The 14,931-nt window shown below is 43.4% G+C and overlaps 1 protein-coding gene across 2 annotated transcripts; it reads left to right on the top strand.

Annotated features, from left to right (window-relative positions):
- The first annotated feature begins 865 nt into the window (after positions 1-865).
- On the top strand, positions 866-14,889 carry exosc10 (exosome component 10). 2 transcript variants are annotated; one of them, XM_086109459.1, is made up of 25 exons: positions 866-1,038; positions 1,899-2,035; positions 2,299-2,422; positions 2,510-2,614; positions 2,696-2,855; positions 3,030-3,138; positions 3,207-3,282; positions 3,524-3,634; positions 3,736-3,879; positions 4,381-4,571; positions 4,654-4,810; positions 4,940-5,088; positions 5,212-5,262; positions 5,388-5,499; positions 5,576-5,623; positions 5,715-5,790; positions 6,832-6,938; positions 7,018-7,110; positions 7,411-7,479; positions 7,574-7,679; positions 10,517-10,590; positions 12,442-12,616; positions 12,725-12,789; positions 12,884-12,960; positions 13,038-14,889. In XM_086109459.1, the coding sequence occupies exons 1-25, from the start codon at positions 913-915 to the stop codon at positions 13,066-13,068; spliced, it is 2,673 nt and encodes an 890-aa protein (XP_085965585.1). In that variant the 5' UTR covers positions 866-912; the 3' UTR covers positions 13,069-14,889. The 2 variants fall into 2 exon arrangements, with proteins under 2 accessions (XP_085965585.1, XP_085965593.1); XM_086109467.1 differs by having other exon boundaries at positions 885-1,038; positions 1,982-2,035.
- The last annotated feature ends 42 nt before the right edge of the window (positions 14,890-14,931 follow it).

Here is a 14,931-nt window from a genome sequence, read left to right as displayed (position 1 = left end):
TTTTGTTTTGTTAGGGTGGCACGGTGGTGCGATTGTGAGCGTGGATGGTTGTTCGTCTGTGTGCCCTGCAATTGGTTGGCAACCAGTTCAGGTTGTCCCCCACCTACTGCCCGTAGATCGCTGGGATAGGCTCCAGCACGCCCGCGACTCTTGTGAGGATAAGCAGATTAGAAAATGGTTTGTTTGATTTAGAAAAGCTTTTACAGTGTGTTGTAATTTATAGCTGTGGTGTTGCAGAAAAAAAAATCCACCATTTGCTCAACCTAACTGCAATTCATAAACATTTTAAAATTGCGGTATTACACAAATTGTTATTATTATTCTGATTAGTAGTACAGTAGTGGTAGTATTATGAAAACCTCATGTGCTGCATAACAATCTTTTTAAAACTCAGCAGCGAAGCATTCACACCACCAAAAGCCTATTTGGAGACTTTTAAGTGCCCACAACCACGAGAGAAAATATGAAAAGTCCACACGGGAGCTGAGATTTGAACTCCAGATTCTCAAAACTGTGTAGGCGTGCTCCCACCATTTCAACGACATGAGAGAATAGCAACAGACAGCAAATGTCAACACTGCCTCCCTGCGAGTCCAGGATCTTGGTGCAGTCAATACACGTCTAAAGTTCAAGTGATTGGTGATTGGTCCAGTGCAAAACAGGACCAATCACCATAATTTCCTCCAAGTCAGTCGAACCAATTAAAATGGAAACATTACATACTCATGAATGATTTGTTTAATACTTTTTATTCACGATTACTGTAGAGACTGCAGATGCGTTTTATTGCCGCTACATGCCAAATCGCTAGAGAGCGCTCAGTCGAGATTTAGGTTCGATTTATTAGCGGCGTAAAAGAAGAAAACGCGGAAGTAGTTGGCGAGTGTTTCACATGTACACATTTTTCACGATATGATGGACTCATTAAATAAAAACAACGCCAAAAATAGGGGTTTACAAGACACTACGCCTGATGCCCGAATAGGGGAGGGCAAAGAGTTCTGTCCTGGTTACCAAGACGTCGATGCTTTCGTTAAAGTAAGTGGTGGTGTGTGTGTTTAGCGAAACAAGGAGTTACGTACGAGTCGATAGTAGCAACGTGGATGTCCGTTAGCTCATTTTTTGGTTCAGTCCAATTTCAGTCATAGACATTTTAAAACAGAAATAGTACTACGACTTCGGCTGTCGTCGATCCATCGAAGTCGCGATCCACTCTTTAAAGAAGTTAACAATAATGAATTATAAAGTAATCAAGAAAATATGTTATTCAAAAATTTCCATTGAAAACGATATTCCTATAAAGCTCACAACACATACATTTTCAAGGTGCCTTGTCAACAACTGAGGATGAACATGACAACTGTATCGAAAATAAATGAAAATAGTGCGACGAAAAACCACAATTGCACATAATACGCCTTTTTTTTAAAAATAACCCACTTCTGCATCCAGACACATCACTTGAGAATCCCTGGTGTACAGGAACAGTTGCAGTTACTACTACTGTACTGTTTTGGTAGAAGTTGATGGTTTTGAGCGGATGGTTTTGGAGCCCCGCCCTCTCCCAAATCACTTGTGCTCCAAATATCAAGAAAAATATTAAATCATTGCTGCAATGCATTTTATTTATATACAACAGATTTCCAAATATCAAGAAAAGTATTAAATCATTGCTGCAATGCATTTTATTTATATACAACAGATTTGAAACCCTTGTCATTTATCGTCATCGACTGTTTTGGTATTTGGCCACGGGTAAACAGTTTTGTTGGCTACATCATTGGAGTTGTAGCTGCACTCTTACTTTTATAGCTTCTTGCAAAAACATCCTTGAGTTTCTTCAGTGATATTATTCTGATCATGTTTTTTTAAATGTCTGTTATGTCTCCTCTTGGCAGTATGGGTTGGGTTCAGTGTTGTTGGCCACCAAAGCATCTGGCAGCTTGCCTCAAGCTGGGGATGATTTTGATTTCTATCGCAGCTTCCCCGGTTTCCAGGAATTCTGTGAAGTTCAAGGGGATCAGCTCTTGCTCTGGTGAGTTTACAATATCAAGCATGACGATGAAAATTGTGGATGTCGATGGGTCACGGGTTTGGTACTGTGACTGATAGTAAAGGATTTTAAGTCTTATTCCCCTGAATCCATTTAAGTCTATCTGTTACAATACTTTTGCATACCTAATAAATGAAATTAAAATGGGACTGTTGATTTCTTGCCTCATAGTCTCTTATTGATGTCAAAAACAATTCAGTACTTTTGAAGAGGCGTCTCAATCCTGACATGTATCTCTGCATTAGCATGAGTCAGATCATGCGGCATCACAGCTGCCGATCTCGCATGAGAGACCGTGATAAGCTCACCGGGTTGGAGGAGCGGTTTGACTTGGTCGTGGACTCCAACGACGTTATCCTGGAGAAAGTGGTATTTGCTACAAATTTTCGGTGCCGCGGATTGATTTCAAAAAAGCTTGATACAAATCAACTGGAGAAATGAAATCCATTTTCCCAGGGGAATCTTCTGGATGAGGCCGATGGCGTGAACAGGAGCCAGCAGCCCGTCATGCCCGCAGGCTTTCAGCCTCACAAGATTGTCGTTTCCAGCTGGAATCGCAAGGTTGGCTGATTCGCCGCTCGTCGTCCAGATCCCGTGTCTTTTGCCGCTCATCTGAGCTAAAGCGATGCTTGTATTGATCAGGGTTCAGGCTCTGGAGGTCGCTCCGAGACGTTCAGACTGCTCCAAGCCAAGAATATCCCGAGGCCTCAGCTGAAATTCAAGGAAAAAATTGACAACAGCAATACGCCATTTATTCCCAAGATTTTCATCAAGCCCAACGCGCTCAAACCACTTCCGCCATGTAAGATGTTGTTCACATTATAGATGTCATCCCTTGAGAGATACTTGGACAAAAATGTTTCATAAGCGATCCTATCAACCTGCTGAAGTGTGGTGACATTTCTTCTGTTCCAGTCTTTCAGACCTTTAACATTTCTGACTAGTTCTCTTGATTCTTCTATTTTATTGTGGACAGATTTCACCACGAAACAATTCCGTAAAGAGAAGCCGGAAGATCTGGATGTCCCGCCAGCACTGGCTGACTTGATTTACCAGCAGCGAACGCAAGAACACATCGAAGACATGTAAGGACTTTACTGTCATGGAATATCTTGCTTTTTTTTCTGAGCCTCTTAAACTTTTTCCCTGATAGGTTTGTACATCCTTACCAGTTTGAATTGGATCGCCTGACAGTGCCTGATAGCCTTCTGTCCAAGACGGAGCCTCAGGTAGGCTCCCGAAGCCTTTTGGGCCATGTTCTGATGAAAAAATCTGCACTTTGGGCCACGAGCAAAAAACAAAACAGAAGACGTGACAAAATATCATGACAATATCGTATCATAACGTTTGGATATTGTTACAGCCCTAATAAACACCTGTTTAATTCCACTCGTGTGGATGGAGGAAATATGCGTTTCCATTTAATCATACTTCTAGTGTGGTCTCAATGACAGCTGCCTACATTTGCAGATGTACAAACCAATAGAAGAGACAAACTGCTCCTTCGTTGAGACACTGGAGGAACTGGTGGCTCTGAATGAGAAGCTCATCGAGGTGTCTGAATTCGCAGTGGACCTCGAGGTACATACGATTCCAATTTCCCACAAAATCTATGCCACTCATCGTCCAGGTCTGGCATCGGTGCCAGTTTGCCAACTGACTAATCCGGATCTCCTTGACAGCACCATTCATACAGGAGCTTCCTGGGAGTCACCTGTCTGATGCAGATCTCCACCAGAGAGCAGGACTTCATCATTGACACCTTGGCACTCCGCACTGAGATGTATATCCTGAATGAGGCCTTCACCAACCCATCTATCGTCAAAGTATTGCAATTGCTTCACTTGTTCTTTTTTTTTTTAATTTTTTTATGGCGTTATGTTTGCAGCTTCACTCTTCAAAGAGGGAAGATTCATCAAGATGACATCATAATAATTATATTACTGATTTCTGGCAACCTATTTCAGGGTTACCTCTGTCATTATTTGAGATTCAGTTCTCCATATGTGGCAAATTTTATTTTTGAAACTGACGGTACAGAGTATATTTTTGTGTTCCACTTTATTTCATTTCAATGCTTGCATCCTTCTTATGGCGGTGTACATGTCAGCCATAGTAGCTCAACAGACTTTGACGACCAAAATAGCCTGAAAATGATCTATTGGTAGGGCAAAGCGCGAACCGTCTTATTTCAGTTAGTAGTTATTAGTTTATTTTCTTCTCGGAGCGTCGTGTCCAGGAGTCACAATGTAAAAGGTGTGTGTATGTTTGTGTTGATTGAATGCAACCCGATCTTCAATTGATTTCATTCTCTGTGTGGCCCTCAGGTGTTTCACGGAGCAGACTCGGACATCGAGTGGCTCCAGAGGGACTTCGGCTTGTATGTGGTCAACTTGTTCGACACGCACCAGGCCAGTCGAGTGTTAAACCTGGCCCGACATTCGCTCGACCACCTGCTCAAGCACTACTGCAGCGTGAATTCAGATAAACGCTATCAGCTTGCCGATTGGAGGATCCGGTATCATGCCATTTTTCAGTCGGATCTGATTCTGTGGATGTTGCAGTTGCAATATGCTCAAACCGGGAACTTGACTCCATAGGCCCCTGCCAGACGAGATGGCACTCTATGCTCGCAGTGACACCCACTATCTCCTTTACATCTACGATCGTATGAAGGCGCAGCTCTTGGACTTCAACAATGGCCAGACTGGTCTGCTGCAGAGTGTCTGGAACAAGAGCAAAGACGTTTCGCTGAAAGTTTGTACAACTCTTGACTTGTTGCTCCCAAGAGATTGAAATGCCACCCTGATGTCGTCTTCTTTACTCCTTGTCTTCTCTCTCGTAATATTTCTCCTAATTCTCACTGTGTTCCTTTCGCCCACTCAGAAATATGCCAAGCCAATATTCACAGAGGAATCCTATCTGGAGGTGCAGAGGAAGCAGAAAAGGTCTTTGAACACCCAACAGCTCACTGCCTTCAGACTACTCCACGCCTGGAGGGACAAGCTAGCTCGGCAGGAAGATGAAAGCACCGGGTAGGGTGTTTGGGAAGGGATCTCAACTGCTTCAGACAGGTTTTCGCAGCCCACGTGTTCAGCGAAAATCTCAGTGTAGTGTTCTCCACACGGTTGATGTTTGTTTTTTTGGGTTTTTTTTAGATATGTCTTGCCCACCCACATGATGATCAAGATATCTGAGGAGCTGCCCAAGTAAGTTGACTCAGTCTCCCGCTTGAACAATCGTCCATCTGCTCAGTCAAGTCTCACCACTTCGTGCCTGACTTTTGTGTTTTATTTATAAACTCAGCACAGCATTTTGTTATTTTCCTACTCAGAGAGCCTCAGGGCATCATTGCCTGCTGTAACCCCGTCCCCCCGCTGGTACGGCAGCAGGTCAATGAGCTACATTTGTTAGTGCAAGAGGCTCGAGAAATGCCTCTCCTCAAGGTGAGAAGCGCTCTAACCCTCTTCCACTATTGCCCTCCTTGGGTTATTTTTCACCACTTTGAGTTTCTGCACGCAGGCTGAAATTGCAATTCAAAAAAGAAAAGGACTCACGCCAGTAAAGAAGGTGAGAATCCCATCAGTCAAAACAGCTATTTTCCTGCAGTAAACGCTGAATGTTTACCATTAGGATTTTGTTGTTCTTTTTTTTTTTTCAGCCACAGGTTACGTTGTTTGGTCCTCACGATACATCCAGGGCCCCTGAGTGCACTGAACCTCACATTTCTGCTGATGGTGAGCCGAACAGTATAAATGTTGATGTTTATTAGGCGTTAGCAGACTGCGATGCACATGTTGAAGCAACAGATGGCCATAAAAAGCCGTCCTCATCCTCAGGCCATGTCAGCCAAAAGAGGTCTGAAAAAAAGTCATTACCAGAACAGGCAGACAAAAAAAAAAAAAAAGGGAGATTAAGGAAAAGTGAAACGTTTAAAATATTGATGAGTCAATATCACACTTGAATATAAAGATTAATTTAAAAATATATATCTTTCCATCCTGCTTATCCACATTCGGATTACGAGTTTGTTGGAGCCTGTACCATCTGACTGGTTGCAAGTCAATCACGCATCCGTGCGTGTCACATTTAGAGTTTTCAACTATCTTGACATGATTTTTGGGGGAGTGTGGGAACATGCTAGCGTTCCTGTGGAAAACAAGAAGCGCAGGGGGGAAAAAAAAATCACTCTGCAGGAGAGAGCCTGTGCTAAAATTCGATTCTTATGCCTCTAAACCGTTAGGCAGACATACTGGCCCCATGCTGACTTAAGTTAAACTTTAAACTTTTTGAGAGAGCACGACACCGATGTCAGACAAGGAAGTCAAGTAAAAAAAAAAAAGTAAAATGCCATGCCAAATGTAACTGCAATGATAACATTAATTTACAATTGTAGAGTAGGCCTAAGTCTTCATCAAAACTAACATGCAAACTCCACACAGGAAGGCCGGAGCTGGAACCAAACCCGGTTCCTCTACACTTGTGAGGTCGATGCGCTCATCACTCGACCACCGGGCCGCACCACTGCGCTATAGAGAAATGAAAAGAAAAATGTACATAATGATTCAATTTAGTTGTATTGCACATACAAATTTACATTGATAGACATTGTACCGCAATCAATGATGAAAAACAAACGTTTAGTAGCAAAATGTATTGAATGTAAAAGTTAAATATAACTGAAGTGTACTCAGGCAGTAAGAAAGGGGGCCCTGCTGACAGAACCTTGAGAATCACTGACTCCAACCATTCATATGTCAATTCTTTTCCCTCCTCAGAACTGCCTGTGAAACAAGGAGTGCTCTTCTCTGATGATGACCACAAATCCGACGATGTTGAGAAAATACGTGGTCTTGTGGCACCTGCCAAAATTACATTGTTTGAGGTAACCTTAAGCTCTACTCAAAATGTTTTAACGATGAAGCTAAGGCAGCTGGCTTGACAGATGTTTGCCTTTTTTGCAGAAGCCAGAAACAAAAGAAATCCAACAGTCCCTTTCTGTGGCTCAAGTGAAAGCTCGGCGAATTATTGAGTCCTTTGAAAACCCTTTCAGAATGGTAAGAGTTGACCATACACCAGCCCCAAAGAACAATTTGTATACCATGGTACCCGAGGGGTACCCGAGTCCTGTCCTTGAGAGCCCCTACCGGGCCTGTTTTACATCCTTTCCTCCCGCAACACACCCGATTCAAATGATCAAAATGGATAGCAGCAGGCTTCTGATCAGTTTGATCAGGTGTGTTGCAGGAGAGAAACTTTTGTAAAACAGGCAAGTTTTTGGGGCTCTAGAGGACTAGACTTGGGCACCCCTGATCTAAACCAAAGCACGATATTTTGTTGTTCTTGTGTGATTTCAGTACTTGCCTTCCAGTGGTGTGCATGTCAATGAGAATGCAAAGTTAGACCCTTCTTCAAAGATGTTTGAGGTACTGCACACAGCTCTTACATGCAGCTGTACTTTGAAAAAAAATGAAACAAAAAAAATTAACACACAAACCTAAGCAAACTCTTATTTTTCAGGTCAGTAAAAAATGGAAACTGCGGAGTATGGAACAGCAGCAGAGGGAGTTGGAGTCAGCAAAGAAAAGAAAGGAGGAAGCCAAACAGCAAGCAAAGAAGGCAGCAGGTAACGTCATGGAATATGATGGTTCAATGGGTGGATGAAAGGTCTTCAATTGCAGATAAAGTGTGAACGGTTGGCCCACTATGGAAACAAATGTAAATAAGACTGCATAACCTGCAGTGTGTTTTTTTTCACATATGCACCAAAAGTAGACAAGAACATGAGCATGCAATGAAGACTCAGTAACTTCCACAAACAACCCAGGCTCCTCCCTAACATACAAAGAGCTTAGATGATGTTCATATTGTTGGTGTACACCCCCCATCCATCCATCCATCCATCATCTACCGCTTATCCGGGGCCGGGTTGCGGGGGCAACAGCTTTAGCAGGGAAGCCCAGACTTCCCTCTCCCTAGCTACTTCTTCCAGCTCTCCCCGGGGGATCCCGAGACGTTCCAAGGCCAGCTGGGTGACATAGTCTCTCCAGCGTGTCCTGGGTCTTCCTCGGGGTCTCCTCCCGGTGGGACATGCCCGGAACACCTCACCAGGGAGGCGCTCAGGAGGCATCCGAATCAGATGCCCAAGCCACCTCATCTGGCTCCTCTCGATTTGGAGGAGAAGCGGCTCGACTCTGAGCCCCTCCCGGATGACCGAGCTTCTCACCTTATCTCTAAGGGAGAGCCCGGACACCCTGCGGAGAAAACTCATTTCGGCCGCTTGTATCCGGGATCTCGTTCTTTCGGTCACGACCCATAGCTCGTGACCATAGATGAGGGTTGGAACGTAGATCGACCGGTAAATTGAGAGCTTCGCCCTTTGGCTCAGCTCCTTCTTCACCACGACAGACCGATACAACGTCCGCGTCACAGCAGACGCTGCACCGATCCGCCTGTCGATCTCCCGCTCCCTCCTGCCCCCACTCGTGAACAAGACCCCAAGATACTTGAACTCCTCCACTTGGGGCAAGATCTCCTCCCTGACCCGGAGGGGGCACTCCACCCTTTTCCGACTGAGGACCATGGTTTCAGATTTGGAGGTGCTGATTTTCATCTCAACCGCTTCACACTCGGCTGCGAAACGCTCCAGTGAGAGTTGGAGAGCCCTGTTTGAAGGAGCCAACAGCACCACATCATCTGCAAAAAGCAGGGATGCAATACTGAGGCCCCCAAAACGGACCCCCTCAATGCTTCGGCTGCGCCTAGAAATTCTGTCCATAAAGGTTATGAACAGAATCGGCGACAAAGGGCAGCCTTGGCGGAGTCCTACCCCCACTGGAAAGGATTCCGACTTACTGCCGGCAATGCGAACCAAACTCTGACATCGGTGGTATAGTGACCGAACAGCCCGTATCAGGGGGTTCGGTACCCCATACCCACGAAGCACCCCCCACAGAACACGGGACACGGTCAAACGCCTTCTCCAAGTCCACAAAACACATGTAGACTGGTTGGGCGAATTCCCACATACCCTCGAGGACCCTGCTAAGGGTGTAGAGCTGGTCCACTGTTCCACGGCCGGGACAAAAACCACACTGCTCCTCCTCAATCTGAGGCTCGACTTCCTGACGGACCCTCCTCTCCAGCACCCCTGAATAGACCTTACCAGGGAGGCTGAGGAGTGTGATCCCTCTGTAGTTGGAACACACCCTCCGGTCCCCCTTTTTAAAAAGAGGGACTACCACCCCAGTCTGCCAATCCAGAGGCACTCTCCCTGTTGACCACGCGATGTTGCAGAGGCGTGTCAACCAGGACAGCCCCACAACATCCAGAGCCTTGAGGAACTCTGGGCGGATCTCATCCACCCCCGGGGCCTTGCCACCGAGGAGCTTTTTAACCACATCGGTGACTTCAACCACAGAGATAGGAGAGCCCACCTCAGAGTCCCCAGGCTCTGCTTCCTCCAAGGAAGGCGTGTTGGTGGAGTTGAGGAGGTCTTCGAAGTACTCTGCCCACCGGTTCACAACGTCCCGAGTCGAAGTCAGCAGCGCCCCATCCCCACTGTACACAGTGTTAGTGGTACCCCCCCCAAAAAAAGCATCATGTGGAACAGGGTTTGCAGAAGTAAACACGGTCCGGCATGTTGGGGTTCATCTTTGTATCACCTCTTGTTGACAGAGGAACAATGCGGGAGGAGGTAGAAATATTTTGGGGAAATGAAGCAAACGTGCCTCGATCTCTTCACTCCTCGAAGACGTCTTGTCGACAAAAGACGACGTCACGTCACTGCCGCGCACAATAAAGGAACCGTCTGCTGAATTACTACTATCGCCACATATGCCAACTTTATGCTTCATGTTTCAAGTGGAATTACATTCAAGTCAAATATAAAGACAACAATGTTCCTCAAAACATTGACCCTCCTGTGCCGAGCGCAAATTGGGCTGCTGATGGCGGACACTATAGATATATAGATATATATATATATACACATATGGTATGGATGAGTTGTTTATACTGCAGACGCATTGCATTCATATCCGATTTATATCCACATTCAAAAGAGTCCCAGATCAGATTTGGAAAAATCGGAATTTTGCTATTTACACTGCATGAACAAAACAGATATGTGTCACATATAAGCAACAAAAAAAAAATCTCAATGGAGCTGCAGTGTGAAAATAGCTTTCGTCTCTCCTCAATTTGCTGCACACCAGTTCCTACTTTGAGGGCGTTGCTGCCATCTTGTGGCATCGTAGAGCGATGAAGAGCACAAAAACAAATCGGCAAGTTTTTCAGCAAATGGCTAAGGCGAGGTTGCATGGAAAACCCAAATTGGCGAATTCAAAAACAAAGGATACACTGGCTTTCACTGTACAAGTAATTTAGAAGTCCATTTTCCCTACTTCCACTTTAATACCACTCATTCTAATCCAAATGCCATTTTATTGTTGTTTTCATCAGAGGAAAGACAGAAGGCTAAAAAAAGCTACCAAGAGTCCCTGCAGAATGTGGCCACCGTGCGCCAGCAAGCCGCTGTGAGTACTTTTCACGTTTTTTTTTATTTTTATAAATCTGTTCAATTCCACTAAACGGACACCCTTGCACTTTCGGTGACCCTTTTAGAAAACACTTTCTAAACTTCCCCACAATTTTCCTGACACATGGTTTACTTAAGTGCCCACTGATACATTTGATGCCTCACAAAGGTGAACTTTTTTCTATTTATGTGCCTGTGCCGTGATGCGCTTGGAGAAGAACGCTCAGATGGGAGCAAAGAGACACACTGAAGGTCTTAGTAGAGCGGTAATTTTCGACTAAGACGCAAACGGCACACTAGTGCGCCGTAAGAGATCATCGGGGGGTGCTGCAGGGTATTAGCCAATGTTCCTTCATTTGTGCAAAAATTCTTTTCTTTTTTTTTTCCAAATCCAAATATATGATTGTTCATCCAACTACCGTAATGAATGTGACACCCTTCCACCTCGGGCAGAACAAACCTGTCGATACACCTGTTGCCATTCAGAGAACAGAATAAGCCCCTGCTCCCTGTGAGCATATTAGCTTTATGTTCAATTAAACAGGGCCAGATTTCACAATTACATCAATTTGTAACATCTGAGCTAATGCCGTCAAGTTTTGTTGTTTTTATTTGGCTCCTTTTAAATGCTTTTAGAAAGGCCTTTGGCCCACCTTCAGTCTGCAGTGCAATGAACAGTTTCTCCATTAGTGTGTGAGCACTGAGCCATCAACCACTTGCGCGCAAACACACATGCACATGTTCTGGTTTAATATTGGTGGAAATGTTCTACCTGCTGAAGAAACATTCACTAAAAGAGATGCGGTTGAAAAAAAAACTGCTCTCACTGTGAAGCCCCGTTGGTTTAATAAGTACAGACTGAATTGCTTCCACGAGTCCCTTTGTAACCCGAAACGGTCATAAATTGAGGTATGTTTCCCGTTGAGATGCAATTAGTCCGTTTCAATCCCAAAACTAAAATTAAAAAGAAATAAAACACTTAAAAATATATTTATTGCTCATTAACTTTAAGGAGAGGGAAAAGAGGAGGACTTCTTCACCTCCTACAGTGAAAAAGTCTTCCACAATAACGTGGAGACTTTCTGATTCACTTATTCAGTCTGTGATTCACTTATTTTCATTGAGTCTGTTTCTTTTGTAATTCATTGGTTGATTTTGTTGATCTTATTTTCTGCAGAAAAGAAAATTAAAATAAATAAAGTGGGGGGTCACATTGTTATTAAAACGATTAATTAATTACTGGAGACAAATTCCTTGTGTGTTCTACATACTTGGCCAACAAAGATGATTCTGATTCTGAATTCACTACACGTCTTTTAGTCTTTTTTTAAAATTTGATCTCGCTCACGTCATCAGTAAGCACACTCCATTTAGAGAAGGCAGTGGCGTGGGCGCGGCTGCCTGTGGCATCTGTGATTGCGTAAACGTATCCAACGTGGATAGAACGTCGACCTGGCGACAACATACACGGACGTCTATTTTGGCTTGATGACACCGACGTTAACAGTTCGTTACTGAAAGAGACGTCACAGTTGAATAAACAACGTACACACGGAGGATAGTATCATCATTGATGATTGGATGAATGAGGATGTGGAACTTCTGCCTACATATGCAATGGCTTTCCGCCTTTTCAGTTTACAGCAATGCCTTATGTATGTTGACGCTTACACAACCATTCATGTATCGAAAAGAATACATGAATAGAGGTCTTTTTTTTCTCCGAAAGTTTTGTGCATGTAACTGAAATTGTTCGTAAATGTGATTGTTAGTAAGTCGAGGTTCCACTGCACTTTTGACTCTCATACATAGTGTAGTGATGATAATCTTGGATTTCCCATTTGATCAGGAATGTGCAAAAGCAGATGGAAAGAAACGCGAGAGGGTCTCCAGTGAGCCTGGAGAGTCGACTCCCAAGCCGAGTAAGAAACTGAAGTCTGCAGAGAAAAAAAAGCTCAAAGCTCCTCCTCAAGAGAGCTTCACGCCGTTTGACTACAGTCAGTCAGACCTCAAAGTATTTTCCGGTATGTTGCTTTATATAAATATGAAAAATAATTTTACTGCCAAGTTTGTACTATTCAATATATACTTGCGTTTTTTTTGGTTTGTTTGTTTTTTGTTTTTCAATACAGATGTGAAATCAAAGGACAAGTCACAGTTTGATCCAAACAGACAATCCTATGACCCTAAGAAAAAGGTATTGTTTTTTTTTAAATTGTTTAATACAAATGTAAATAAAATTGTATACTTGTTTCTTAGTGCTGAGTGGATTTTTTTTTGTCGTCTTACAGAAAACAGCAGGTGGGAAAAAGGGTAATCCAGGGGCTGGAAATAGAAGTATGTCATACCTAGCTGGAACCTCAAACAGGTAAATAAATGTGATTTTGTAAATATTATATATTTTCCCCTCATCACTTAAGTATTATTTCATCTTATTCTTTACAGAGGATTTCGCCACAACTGGCCCAAAAGATAGATACACTATTTATTTTCAAGCGCTGGGATTTTATCTTTGTTTTATTTCAAAAATGCAACCTTATTTTTTTTCATCTATGTGAACAGCAGTGCACAATTAAAGATGATGTTATTAAAAATGGATTGGTTGTCAATTTGTTATGAAAATATATTTCAACTACGGTAACTTTTAGAACCTGCTGAGAGAACTCAAACGTTGTGACCAATGTTTCCAAACTGGGAGGACTGGTGTTACCAGCAGGATGATGCTCCTCGCCACATAGCTCGACCGATCAAGGTGTGCATGAAGGACCACCAAGCCAAATATTGACTGGCTAACACACCTTCTTCCACGTTTGGGATGTCTCGCAGGTGACATATAGCAAACTTCAAACTGGACTTTTTTTTGGGATGGATTTCTTTGGGAAATGGCTTTCATCTTGTTACTCTTCCATAAATGTCAAAACGGTGCTGTGTGAGGCCAATAGTTGTCCTATGGGGAGATTCCCCCACCTCAGCTATGGGTACCTGTCGTTCATCCAGAGTGATGAACTGCATCTCTTGTCAGTAGTCTCCTTGTTTGGGCCAAATACTTTGGCAAGTCACTGTCGGTGACTTGAGCCGGGTTGTTGTTTGGCTGTGACCTTTTCTCATGCCATGACCTTCCCAATCTTTGGCACACTTAGAAGTTTAATCCTGTTCAGCCTGAGGAGTCACACATTGGCTGTGTCCAAATTCACAGGCTGCGGCCTCCAAAGGCTGCGTTTTGGGATGTGTTGTTTTGGCGGCATGACATCACTTCTGGCGTGACTCGACCACACGTGGTTTCCAAATCCTCGAAAGACATTTCGAAAGACTCGGTCCTTTGACGCCTTCAAAGGCTGCTGCTCATGTGGCGTCCGTGGACCACATAAACCGTGGCGAATTTGGACAGCCTTTTTTTAAATTTGGACACCGCAAATGATCAAGTTGCGATGGAAGTGACGTCATGTGGCAGAAAATGCAGCATTGGAAGGACCCAGCCTGTGAATTTGAACATAGCCCTCAAGACATGGGCTGGGCAAAGTCGCCTCCCTGGGTGAACACGGTTTAAGATGAGACCAGGAATGATTTTGGACATTGCAGACCGTTTTCCTGCATCTGGCATAAAAAGGCTCCACCATTGTGTACTTGATCTTTTTGGAATCCATTCACTCCCAAAGATGTATTTAAAAGGCTTTTCAGACCCCACACACCACTTTTTTGGGGTAAAAAAAATGGTCTGAAAACAACTGGCACTGAATGACTTAAATAATTCAATTGAGAATAAACAGTCTAACTCAGTACTTCTTAACCTTGTTAGAGGTACCAAACCCAACCAGTTCATATGCACATTCACTGAACCCTTCATTAGTGAAAAATATTTTTTTATTTTATTTTATTTTTACAAATTCAAGAAATTAAAAAAGTAAACACAACCAGTATAAGTATAACCAGTAAGCTATGAACTGTGCCTCTTTATAGCTTGGCTTTTAAATCACTGATTGATGTACTTATTTAAATCCTTTTTCCTCATGTGATTTCTCTGTGTCTTGCCATGTCTTTTTTAATGTCAATATGAAGTTTTGTCTTATCCTATCCTATCCTATCCTATTAGAGTACATGTGCAAGTTCTGCGCGTCTGTGTGCATGTGAACGTGTGTGCAAGCATCGGTTTGCTTGTGGTGGATATAGATTTGTGTATGTTGAGGGGAGGGCTGGGTCCTTTTTTATATTGTAAAATTGAAAAGCTTTAACCGTACAGCACTTTGAGTTGCATTTTTATGTATGAAAAGTGTTCTATAAATAAAGTTTGATTGATTGATATGCGTTTGTGAGTGAGTGTGTCAAACAGTAACACGAATAT

The sequence above is a fragment of the Hippocampus guttulatus genome, chromosome 1 (assembly GCF_054856545.1).
Source record: "Hippocampus guttulatus isolate MCC_2025c chromosome 1, RoL_Hgut_1.0, whole genome shotgun sequence".
Lineage (NCBI taxonomy): Eukaryota > Metazoa > Chordata > Actinopteri > Syngnathiformes > Syngnathidae > Hippocampus > Hippocampus guttulatus.
The sequence above is the reverse complement of the archived record's forward strand: the minus strand, read 5'-3'. Positions and strand labels throughout refer to the sequence as shown.